This window comes from Dreissena polymorpha, chromosome 5 (genome assembly GCF_020536995.1).
Source record: "Dreissena polymorpha isolate Duluth1 chromosome 5, UMN_Dpol_1.0, whole genome shotgun sequence".
NCBI classification, from domain to species: Eukaryota; Metazoa; Mollusca; class Bivalvia; order Myida; family Dreissenidae; genus Dreissena; species Dreissena polymorpha.
Genome location: NC_068359.1, coordinates 11261162 through 11274725, shown reverse-complemented (window position 1 = coordinate 11274725; position 13564 = coordinate 11261162). Strand labels below are relative to the sequence as shown.

The 13564-nt window shown below is 37.1% G+C and overlaps 1 protein-coding gene across 1 annotated transcript; it reads left to right on the top strand.

The window, feature by feature from the left end:
- The first annotated feature begins 4452 nt into the window (after positions 1 to 4452).
- On the top strand, positions 4453 to 8793 carry LOC127831675 (phosphoenolpyruvate carboxykinase [GTP], mitochondrial-like). The gene is made up of 6 exons (XM_052356695.1): positions 4453 to 4688; positions 4780 to 5142; positions 5966 to 6156; positions 6438 to 6856; positions 7184 to 7383; positions 7535 to 8793. The coding sequence occupies exons 1-6, from the start codon at positions 4565 to 4567 to the stop codon at positions 7990 to 7992; spliced, it is 1755 nt and encodes a 584-aa protein (XP_052212655.1). The 5' UTR covers positions 4453 to 4564; the 3' UTR covers positions 7993 to 8793.
- The last annotated feature ends 4771 nt before the right edge of the window (positions 8794 to 13564 follow it).

The following is a 13564-nucleotide window of genomic DNA, read 5'->3' as shown; positions in this document are numbered from 1 at the left end:
AGGGGCAGGTCGGGCTACTATAACCTCGTGAAGAGGCCAGTAGGACCTGTAAATAAACTCTGAAATACACACAACTAATAGATTTTTATTAAGGCACCGCACCAACACTGCAAAGTTTTCTATTTATACCAATGGTACAGCCCAGTAAAATCGGGCTGTCCATTTTATGGCCGTTTTCGGCTTTTTTATGCAGAGCTCTATGTTAAGCAGTGTGCTCGGGCAATGGTTTATAACCGAAGTCCCGAGGGTAAACAATCCCATTAGTTAGTTAGTTGAGGAATCATTGGTAATTTTTATCTTAAAGCTTCACGTTAATGATTATTGAACTACATACTTAAGTTATACAATATCTTTAAATATGGGAGTTGATAAGATGATTACACAGGCAGCTTCTGGCAGCATCAATATGTAAGTAGAAGTTTATTTAATATATTTTACTAAATTCTGTATTGATTTGTTTATTAGTTTACTGTGAATTGTAAGCGTAATTGTATTCTTTTACTGAACTTTCTGTTATGCATAAATATAAATATATTACACGAGTATTCTTTATAATCTTAGGGAATTCATAAATACGTTTGTAACATGGAATATTAAAAAATCGCATAGTAAAAATTGTGTGTTCCGTTCTCCGACGTACTTTGCGACTCTATTGTTACTCAATGTACATTTATTTTCTGTTTAGTTAAACTAGCATTTGTGGTTTAAAAAGTATTAATGTGTCCAAGAGATTATCTTATACAAGATCTTATGCAAAATAGCACACCTTGTAATCTGAATAATTATTAAGTGGTGACATGTTTTTCGGTGTATTAATTTAAATGAAGATCTTAAAATACTCCTTATCTATGTTTATACAGTAAAATACTTTGAAGTCTTTTATAAAGTATCGTCAAAAGAAGAGGTAAAAAGAGAGAAAACGGTCGAGTTGCAAAATTGCATCATTACCGTACAGCGCGACTCAATCAGCTGTTTTTAAGAGATGTGTCATTCTTTCAACCAATGAAATAGCGTTGTGTGTCACACCCTCGCGTTCCGACCTTGACATTTAATACTACCGGCCAATGAAAAAGAGCGCGACCGAAGCACGTTGATGGACTTGTTTGCTAGTTTAGTATAAGTTTTAGTATATAAACCACCCGTTATTTATACGAATTGCTGACCAGATTGCAACCATGTAAACAATTTAAAAGACAACAAAAGTAATTTTATTTTTATAAGTATACAAAAAAGTTATTATTATTATCCAAAAAAATTGAGAGCAATCTAATTTGTGAACTTATCGATACTGGATAAAAAAAAAGAGTTCGTCAATCGGATAATACCGGGGAAACTGTAAACATGGTTGGCGTGTCTCGGATATTATGGTAGCTTAAAATGGCTATTTTAAATCGTCACAATTTAGTGTTTAAAAAAACAATATCATAATTAGATTAGTATTTTACTTGCACGAATGGTGGCGATCACCAGTCAGTCATTATGTTCCGTCTTTCATCCAGTTCCGGCATTTTTTTTAAGTTGTAAGGCTGGTAAGGATAGAGTACGTTCAGAAACAATTTTTTTGCCTGTAATGTCATGTTAATTTATGATTTTTCGTCAATTGGTATTTTACGAATTTCTTGCGTGTGTTGGACTCGGCATAAATGTTTTTGTTTTCAAAGAGCAATGTGTTCAATCGTAACTTCGTTTTGCTTTGACAATGCTCTCGTTGAACTCATGCGTGGGAACCGTTGATCGCATGATTTCATTTATCACATGAATAAATTGTATTTGGAAAAAAACAATTTTAACTGTACATGATTTACGCTTTAAATATGGATAATAGTTGATATGCACTAAGTGGTTAATTGAAATTAGATTAAAATAATTACCACCACAATGTGATTTGAGATTATATTAGTCCAAGATTATATGACATTATAACAGAGCAAACAAGAGCACCGCCTTGCGGGTGCAGACCGCTCATCTATTTTCTTTTTAAAGGTGAAGGGACTCTCATTTTCAATCACAAAGGAGGGAGGGGCGGAGTGAAGAGGGTTGTATAGTGTGGAGGCGTGGACATTTATTACATTATCTTCAAAAAATGAGAAAAAAAATGCAAAAAAAAAATTCGGGGGTGGGGGGGGGGGATTCTTGGGTGCGATGGTTGGACGGTATTTCAAACATAAAATAATAAAAATAAATATTTGTGTTTTTTACCCGTTTCAAAAAAAATGGGGGGGGGGGGTGGGGTGGGGGGGGGGGGGTATAGTGTGAGGGTGTGGTGGTAATTTGTGAGATGATCTTAAAAAAAAATAGGGTAGGGAAGTGGGGGAGTATTCTTGGGTGCGATGGTTGGACGGTATTTCAAACATAAAATAATAAAAATAAATATTTGTGTTTTTTTACCGTTTCAAAAAAAAAGGGGGGGGGGGGTGGGGTTGGGGGGGGGGGGGTATAGTATAGTGTGAGTGTGTGGTGGTCATTTGTGAGATGATCTTAAAAAAAAGGGGGGGGGGGAATTCGGGGTGGGGGGGTGGGGGGGTATTCTTGGGTGCGATGGTTGGACGGTATTTCAAACATAAAATAATAAAAATAAATATTTGTGTTTTTTAACCGTTTCAAAAAAAATAAATTGGGGGGTGGGGTGGGGGGGGGGGGGTATAGTATAGTGTGAGGGTGTGGTGGTCATTTGTGAGATGATCTTAAAATAAAAAAAATAATAAAAAAAAAATTAGGGGGGAGGAGTGGGGATTCGGGGGTGGGGGGTGGGGGGGGTATAGTATAGTGTGAGGCTGTGGTGGTCATTTGTGAGATGATCTTAAAAAAAAAAAAAAAAATTAAGGGGGGAATTCAGGGGGGGGGGGAGGGGGGGTATTATTTGGTGCGACGGTTAGACGGTATTTCAAACATAAAATAATAAAAATAAATATTTGTGTTTTTTAACCGTTTCAAAAAAAAACAATTGGGGGGTGGGGTGGGGGGGGGGTATAGTATAGTGTGAGGGTGTGGTGGTCATTTGTGAGATGATCTTTAAAAAAAAATTCGGGGGGGGGAGGAGGGAGGGCATGGAGGATGGTTTGGGTGGAGTCTATTGTGGTATGTCAGGTAAGAGTAGTTTTGTCAAAGTATCAATCAATTCTAATCATAAATAAAGAAGTTATGGCATTTTTAGCAAAATTTAATAATTTGACCTTGAGAGTCAAGGTCATTCAAAGGTCAAAGTAAAATTCAACTTGCCAGGTACAGTAACCTCATGATAGCATAAAAGTATTTGAAGTTTGAAAGCAATAGCCTTGATACTTTAGAAGAAAAGTGGATCGAAACACAAAATTTAACCATATATTCAAAGTTACTAAGTCAAAAAAGGGCCATAATTCCGTAAAAATGACAACCAGAGTTATGCAACTTGTCCTTTTACTGTACCCTTATGATAGTTTGCGAGTGTTCCAAGTATGAAAGCAATATCTATGATACTATGATACTAAGTGGACCAAAACACAAAACTTAACCAAATTTTCAATTTTCTAAGTTTAAAAAGGGCACATAATTCTGTCAAAATGCCAGTCAGAGTTACATAACTTTGCCTGCACAGTCCCCTTATGATAGTTAATAAGTGTTGCAAGTATGAAAGCAATAGCTTTGATACTGTAGGAATAAAATGGACCTAAACACAAAACTTACACAAAATTTTCAATTTTCTAAGTATAAAAACAGCACATAATTCTGTCAAAATGCACGCCAGAGTTATCTAACTTTGCCTGCCCAGTCCCCTCATGATAGTTAGTAAGTGTACCAAGTTTGAATGCAATAGCATTGATACTTTCTGAGAAAAGTGGACCTAAACGCAAAACTTAACCGGACGCCAACGCCGACGCAGACGCCGACGCCAAGGTGATGACAATAGCTCTTTTTTTTTCTTCAAAAAATAGATGAGCTAAAAATTGTGTGACTAGTTAAGGAGACAAATCCGTACTCTTGCTTTCAAGAGAAGTGCTTCCAAGTGATTGGGCCGCCACATATTCTCTCCCCTAACATTACAAAGTTCATACCGTGACACTCACCCCCTCCTGTCCCTCAGTGGGATATGTTTTTGTCCTCGAATAAATGGATTCCAGTGATATATAATTATCCATGGGTCTCTTAAGAGTATAACCAGGTAATGTCAAGGTCCCACACTGGGTGTCCAATGTCAAAATGCATGAAAATGTGAAACAAGACCGGTCTTAGAACCTGGCATACCTTGCTTTAGGGGAGATTGCTCTCTTAACTGAGCCAACCAGTCCACTCTCAATGTGACCAAGCTCATTCACTGACACATGGTATGCATTGGTTAAAGAGAATTGTACCTATTTTAACTCCGTTTAATGAAGTAGAATTGGGTATATGTAAACAATTATTAACATTTACCTGTTTATATATACTATGAATGACATAAAAGCATGGTATGTTTTTAGGTTTGCCACCCATTACCTTAAAGAGGTAGCATGCTCCTCAAGCAAACTTTAGCCAAAGTCCAACAAAAGAATCATCTATGGCAACTTAAACAGACTGCCAAAGCAGGTTCGATTCTACGTTGAGGAAAATGCCAAAGTGTGTCAACCAGAGGCAATCCACATCTGCGATGGGTCAGAAAAGGAGAAAGATCTCTTGCTTTACATTTTGCAGAAGGAAGGAACTATCAAACCTTTACCTAAATATGAGAACTGGTAGGCTAACATGTTAAATGATTTGTTATGTTTCTTCACACATTAATTAATTCTCATTAGTTAATAATAAATTGCTTTGATTTGTCTAAAGCTAGAGTTGAGAGTAGGACCTTCATTTCAACAGAGGAGAGACAAGACACAATCACACAGACAAAAGGAGGTGTGAAGAGCATGCTTGCCAACTGGATGTCCCCACAAGACATGGAGGAGGCTTTGCACGCTAGGTTTCCTGGCTGCATGATGGGCCGCACGATGTACATGATCCCTTTCAGCATGGGGCCAGTGGGGTCCCCCCTGTCCAAGATCGGTACTGAGCTTACAGACTCCGCGTGCGTGGTTGCCAGCATGGGCATTATGACGCGCATTGGACAGAAAGTGCTGGACACCCTAAAGGAAGGCGAGTGTGTGAAGTGCCTGCACTCTGTTGGCAAGCCAGTGACAAGTACAGGTGTTGGTAAGTTTCTCTTCTTATGTTTTTTAGCTGAAGATAATAATCAGGGTAATACTGTAGAGTAATATTAAATTCTGGAATATAGGGTAGTTACTTCCAGATGCATAGTATTGGGTATAAGGTTGTACAAAATGCATTTACTGGTTTATAATAAGTCTCTTCTTAAAAAAATCCAGTTAGTTTAAGCGAAAAGTGTCGTCCCTGATAAGCCTGTGCATACTGCACTGGCTGATCTGGGACAACACTTTACGCACATGTATTAAACCCCCTTTTCACAGAGCTCAACCCAATATGTATTTAAGTTTCTTATGCATTCATTTGCAATTATCTGATTGCAGGCATGCAATATACATTAATGAAACTATTTCATGTCTTTCATTTGTATGAAATGTAATTATAGCGGTTGTAGTTTGCTTGTGGTTTGATGTACATTAAATATTTGTCAAAGATTAATCAGTGCTGGGTCTGCTATTGTGTTATCGACTGGTTGTATTTATCCCCAGGCTCTATATTGCATCATTAGTTGCTCTTAGTTGCTGAGTTATGGAAATAGGCCTTTAAATCATCAGATTTTACATATGTTGAACTTTAAACAATAATGGTAATGAAACCTGGGCTGTAGTGGTAACATCTTGAAAGAAGTAAATTGTGATGTATGTACAATACAGACTAAACAATTTGCTTTGTTCAAGAACAAACTTTAAGTTAATAACGCAATATAATTATGATAGAAGTAATACTATAAATTTATAAAAAAAAATTGTTTAATCATTATGTTTGACATTAAAATAACTTAATTAATTAAATTCATTTTGTTTCCTTGCAGCTGATGGTATCAAAGAATCCTGGCCGTGCAATCCCAAGGATGTCATGATTGCACACTTACCTGAGAGAAACGAGATTTGCTCTTTCGGCAGTGGCTATGGTGGAAACTCGTTGCTAGGAAAGAAATGCTTTGCTCTCAGACTTGGTTCCATCCTTGCCCGAAGAGAAGGCTGGTTAGCAGAACACATGCTGGTGAGTAACAGGAGCGTACATTGGGGATTTGTTGCATGATTTTAACATGTCTAGCGGTTAAAATGCTTCATGGCCTTCCAGTATAAATACGAGAATGCTGGTAATAGGGTTGTGACCTTTGGTTCAAAAGGGATGATTAATGATTTTTATTAAATTATGTAATTATTTATATAATTCAATGTTTTGATTTATATTTCTTGAGTAAAATTTGGTTGTTACATTCATTCATGATTTTTTGAGAACTTAATCTGTGAAATCTCAATCATATTTCTGTTTTCCAGATTATGGGAGTTGAAAACCCCAAGGGTGAGAAGAAATACTTTGCAGCTGCTTTCCCGAGTGCTTGTGGCAAGACTAACCTGGCCATGATGGAACCAACATTGCCTGGGTACAAAGTCACTTGTGTGGGGGACGACATTGCCTGGATGAGGTTTGACAAGAATGGACAACTGCGAGCAATCAACCCGGAGGCAGGATTCTTTGGGGTGGCCCCTGGAACGTCCATGACGACCAATCCTAATGCCATGAGGAAAGTAATGAAAAACACGATCTTTACGAATGTTGCTGAGACAAGCGATGGAGGGGTGTACTGGGAGGGGATGGAGGATGAACTTCCGGACAACGCAACGATCACATCATGGCTTGGAGAGGAAGAATGGAGCAAGTCCACGGAGAAACCAGCTGCTCATCCGAACTCTAGGTATATCATAAGCAAAATGTTTAATGAGACGTCTTTATTTCAATTTCACAGTTGTGAATTGTATGGTCCTTACAACAGACTTGATTTAAAATGGTTCGAAACCCCTATTCTTCGTTTGGGATAGACTCCTATTTGGTTTGTTTGTCTTGATTGCAGAGAGAAGTGGCTCAAAATGTATTGAATTAAGCTTGACTTTTGTGTTACTACTGTGCAAACTTTGCTTGTAGCTATTGAATTTATAATTTAAAGACTCGTCATAATGTGTTTGTCTTTAAAATCAACAACATGAATTTCAATGTGTCTATTTACTTCTTGACTTCTTGACAGATTCTGCACCCCTGCAGGTCAGTGTCCCATCATTGATGAGCAGTGGGAGAGTCCTGAGGGAGTCCCAATAGAGGGCATTATCTTTGGTGGGCGTCGCCCAGAAGGCGTGCCCCTTGTGTATGAGGCCTTTGACTGGAATCATGGTGTATTTGTTGGTGCTGCTCTGGAATCTGAAGCCACTGCTGCTGCAGAACACAAAGGTAAATAGAATGTGTTTTGTAAGAAGAAACTGAAGTTGTTGTTTTTAATGCTATTGTCTCTTTTAGGCTGAAATTGTACAGTTGTTATGACAAGGCTGTAGAATATTTGTTTAAGTACTGTATTAATAAGGCGTTTATATCTTAATTTCAGCCAAAGTTGTCATGCATGATCCATTCGCAATGCGGCCTTTCTTTGGCTACAACTTTGGCCACTACTTGGACCACTGGCTTAGCTTCCAGCACAACAATAAGCTGAAGCTGCCAAAGGTGTTCCACGTCAACTGGTTCCGCAAGGGTCCCAAAGGGTTCCTGTGGCCCGGCTTTGGCGAGAACTCCCGTGTCTTGGATTGGATGTTCCGTCGTGTGAATGGCGAAGACTGTGCCATAAAGTCTGCAGTTGGACTCATCCCCGTGCCAGGGTCCATAGATCTGTCCGGCCTTAAGGAAGAGGTGGATATGGACGAGTTGTTTCGACTGCCAAAGAATTTCTGGCAGTCAGAAGTCAGAGAACTGAAAAACTACTTTGAGGAACAGGTCGGTGAAGACCTGCCTGTCAATATCCAGCGGGAGCTTCAAATGTTGGAACAGAGAGTGCAGTCTGAGTTGTAACTTCGACTTGAACAGCAGCACTATCTAGGCTTAATTGGCATAGTCAAGTGAAAAAAAATTGGGGGTACTAAGGGTAGGTTACTTTTTTCCGAGGTTTTTTCTCTCTGACATTGGATTCACATTAATATACATATGTTGCAATATGTTTTTTAAAGAGCTTTTATATTCATATTCAGCCTATGTTTGGTACTTGAAAGGTGGGATGTTCAAAGTGAACTTACAGGTGCTGAGATAATTTTGTTGATTGACCCACATTCACCAGATCGATTTTCATAGATTTGTTATATGAATGATGGGATAAGACGGAGTATCAATTTTATGTGACCAACATATCACATTGCTCAACATTGTTCTTTGTCTAAAATTTCAGACCATAGTTATTTTGGTGATATATCATGTATGGTTGAGTTTTATCTGGACATTTTCATGAACAATGAGAGGATGTAGCCACAATGGCTTTAAATGGCATGTGTGTCTAAGATATTGTACGTCGATCAACAGAATTTCAAAAAGACTTGTGTACTTATGCACTTGTCTTCATAGTTCATGATATTATGTTTTGTGATAACTATGAAACTATTTTTGAAAATCTCTTGGTGTCCTCTCTCTGCATTTAAGAGTTATTTTTTTCTTGTGTGTCTGCTGTCTATTTTACTCCGTGATGAGTGAATTTTTTTAAGCACACCTGTGATGGATTTTACCATTTGTGAAGCGGACTTAAAGCAAGCCTTTTGCCTGCAAGAATTCATTCAAAATGTTATCATAATTAAAATCAGTTTTGATCTATTTGATTGTTAGAAATTTGACATTATTTGCATAATGGTTTAAGAATACTTTGTTTTTACAATGGTAAAAATATATATTTTTTTTATAAATTTAATTGTTCGATTTTGATGATCTCATATTTTTTATATGGATGTATTAGTTGTTAAATATGTAAATAATGTGCACTGTAATGAAATATAGACGTTTATGTATTATATGTTAGTATCACTATACATAATCTCAATGCTTTATGCATGAATCAGCAATACGCTGGCTCTAAACATTTAAATGATGTTGTGTTAGTTATTATACTGACTGGATGTTAAGTGTGTTTGGGTTTAAATTCTATATAATGTAAATGTTTGAAGCTGAGAAGTGTATTGACATTATCAATTCCTTATAGTTTTTTTACATGTGACATTCATTTATAGGTAATATATTTTTGTATTTATCTCAATAGTGTAGTTTATAAATATGTATGGTCAATAATATTTGAAAAACAAAACATGATCTTTTGGTGGTTATTTTGATGTCCTTGTGTTAATTTGGATATTCCCAGCATGATTTTGAATTTGGTAAATTATATTGAAACAAAATGAGCATGCACAAGTCGTTTGCATCTATATAAGCGCGTATTGATCGTATGTTATAACTGTCATTGAGTAAAACTGTACACTGATTGGAAAATCAAAATAACGTGCGGTTGAAATCTGACCATGTGTTACCACAATGGAAGACGGATATAAGTACGTGTAATTAAAAACAATTGCTGGATCTGTTTACGTAATAACGTGTATCGATTTATTTCATGGATGCCAAACAAATGCGCGAATTGTACTTGGTGATCACGTGCGCTTCACACTTACCCATGTAAACAAGTAGATCTATTTATAGTTAATTACTCGGAGCTACCTTTTCCACAATGCAAACTCGTGCATCATGCCGAATAACGTCTATAATTGTCACTACAACTGGGGCTCGAGTCGGCTTTACAAAGCTTATTTTACGGGCGATAGCGTGCCTTTGAATAATGTCCCATACTATGATACAAAACGTACAACTAAATGCGGGAATCAAATGACTTCAGACTTATGTCTAAAGATGTATAATTATCTACGTTTACATGCCTCAGTTAATGTAGATGTACTCTTAATTTATCATATATTGCTTTCATAGTGTATATGACCGTTTATCAAACTCAGTCAGCTGAGAGACAAGAAAATATTGATTCATTCATGATTCATCATCATGCTTTGAAACACGTTGAGTGATGCAATATTGTAACATGTATATATTCCGTTCCTGTTGATATCGACCGACCTGACATGATGTACTCCATACCGTTTCATACAGTTGGTACACGAGCTATCACGCAGATCTTGATTAATATAACACACAGGGTTAATGACATTAAACATCTGCGATTATAAGTTTAAACAATAGATACGGCAAAAAAAATCAACACATATTTATCGATAAGGGGTTGTTCAAAACTAAAAGCCGAATGTTATAGATCTACTGCTTTTAACCGGTATAAAACCAGTTGCTCACTATTGTTTATACAAAGGTCAATAACCAATTGATTCGTGGATCAAGACTTCCGTTGCAGGGCACAAGTTGTAGTTTGTATAAATACATGTGTTGTAAACCCTTTCCCACTTAGAAGCTAAGTGAAAATGTCCAAACAACATAAAACCAGAACAGCCTGCGAGTAACTCGCAGTATGATCAGGGTTTAAGCTGTTTGCTGCTCATCAGTATCAAAGGGTTGGAACTGGAAGCCTTTATACCTTTGGTCTAGTAAGAAAGGCCTTTAATTACTAGTAATTTTAACTTTCTAAGGGGACTTCAAACACGTCAACATAAGCATCTAAGTAGTAAAGGGTTTAAAAGTGAATTAATATTAGTTTTTATTTTTAAACGGTTCCCTTTATCAATTGCACAACTCTTTGTTCGGTTTTATAAACACATAAATCTACTAGTACAGGAACTAGACTACTTCATTACATGCGTATGAACCACGACCCGATTTTCTGTTTGTTAAGGCAGACATATCATGTTAAATACACTTAACACATTATTGTGCGCCCAATAGGTATTCGTTTTGTATAAATGTCTATTTGTTCGTATGAACAACGGAGACGTCGATACAGTGTCCTATATCTAGGCGCAGGTAGGTAGTCGGACTCGATCTAGTATGACTCACTTTGCGCATCGATGAGGTCTCTTAAATGACCACCGATTGAATGCATGGACAAGATCGATTATGACATACTTTCATATCGTCTTATGTGAGAAAGATCAGAATTTGTAAACTTCAACCCGTATGAAATACTTTCAAATACAAGACGTCAAGAGTATCTGGTGTTAGAATTCACTGAATTTGAGACGAAGTTCAGCGTCGTCGTTTGTTGGTTATTGTCTTCTTTTATGTGACATCATGATTATTTATGTATTTGGATAACACCGTCATGATCTGGCTCGAGTTGAATTTGTAGAATCATTGAATACAATGGAGCCCATTACACTTAGGAGCACCACATGAAGACGTCGTGTCGCGCGCACACTTGTGTCCATAGCTTAAAGGTCATTGTTAGGCTCAGATGTCAAAAGTCAATTAAATACTATGTATAGATGTTGTAGGACTTAACAATTGTATTTTATTTGACACTTTAAATAGTATTGGCCACACATAGTCTCGGAGTTGACAAGAAATTAACCCATTTATGCCTAGTGGACTATCCCAATCTGCTAAATTGGATCCATTTATTTCCAAAATTAGGGATGTCTTGTATATTTTTTTTCTATATTAAGAATATTTCTTACATAAATTCGTTTAAGCAAACAGCGCAGACCCAGATGAGACGTCGCATCATGCGGCGTCTCATCTGGGTCTACGCTGTTTGCGAAGGCATTTTTTCTAGACGCTAGGCATAAATGGGTTGAATTAATATCGCACACAAGACATATGGCCATAGCCCTCCAAACATCAGGTAGTTTTAATTCGGTCAAAACTTAACACGAAATCGGGTACCGTTCTGTACACAACAATGACCCTTATGGTACACATTATAAGACAACCATGTCTTGCAAGTGCAATCTAGCACGATGACCGTCAGTGTGGACTGTCTGCCTTAAGCAGCAGTGCCGGGCTCTGAGAGCACCGACTCAACAATAATCTGAATGAAGTGAAACTTACAGTTTATGTGTGAAACGTCGGCATGGGCTATCGGTCTTAACCGGATAGTGCTGGGCTCTGAGAGCACGTAGGTAGGGATTGACCCAATCCCTGTAGGGAGGGTCGAAGATTCGAGCCCCATGGGGACCGATTGTCGAAGGATGGATGTTTGTCATTAGACTTCCGAAATGGCCGGGTCATGAGCCGCGAGCTAGTTTAAAATAAATGGTTACTCGGACTTCTATCCGCCTGGCGCCTGGCATAGTGCTAGGAGTTCGGAGGTACATGGTATACACGCAAAACGTGTCTCATAAGTCATATTGGCTGGCCCTTTAAATAGGGGTGACACTACAATAAATAACTAAATCTCCGCGATATGACCTAATATGTGTTTAAAACAACAAACAATATCCAACAAACGAATGAATTGTCAAACATAGTATGTGGACTGATGTGGCTCTGTAATTTATGTTTGAAAAGTTTATAAAATATGCAAAATGAGAAAGCACGCAGAAGAGCGAGTACCACAGATATGATATAGCTATTATGCTGTTTATATACCATAGTCGCTACAACGTTTACAAATGACAGGTTCGAAATAATTCGTTTTCTTTACACTCATGATCGCGTTGAAAGTTAATAATACACGTTTTAATTCGCAATTTATTTACTGAATCACGACAAATGTCAAATGCAATACAGAAAATGCATAGTTGTTTCATTGATCTATACACATATAATGGATTTAATATAACTTATTTAAAATTAACGTTTTCAAACTATTATTAAATCTTTTCCCAGAATATGCTGTCCTATTTATAGCTGAGCTTCCTATACCTTTATCAATGATAATCAGCGAGGTATGCCGATTAGAAAAATCGAGCTATCTCAATCGGACTGGCTCGGTCTTTGACATAGGTTGCCATTGTGAAGAATTTTTTCATGATATGATAACTTAGACGATGCTTCGCAGCATCGTCAAAAAGAGGAGTGAATGTCACCTCTATGCCACCGTACTTTGTACCTGAAATAGGTCACCCATTATGATAGAAAACGAATTTCGCAGCACTATGTATTTGTTTATGAACACATCTGGAGCCGCATACGGACTTTTTTGAAGTTTTAAACAACATAATAAACAATTTGTATTTTGACATGTTATATAATATAACATATATTTGGTATGCTTTATTTATAATAATTTTGTATTGTATTTGAAAACGATTGTATGCATTTTGAAAATGAACAATGTTTTCTACAATGCGCACTTCTAGCATACACTAAGCTTGTTCTTCCTGTTCGATTTATGAACAATGTATAAAACAACCACATCCAACGGAGGAACAATCGCTTTAATCAACGTCATACGATTGATGTATTCAATTCTGTTTTACTCGAAGATTTCCTGTTTTAATTGTTTTACAGCATTCTCATTCATATGTCAATTCGAGAAAAATTCAAACCATGCGACCTAGTACATAATTTCCGCTTCAGTTGTGCCATTCTAATAATAATTGTAGGCAATTATAAATCGAAATATGTTGCCCTGCCTATAAAGTCATACTAGTTTGAAAATGTAAAGTATTTTTTTATTGCACGAGTAAAACTATTTTCTATCCTAAGATATAAC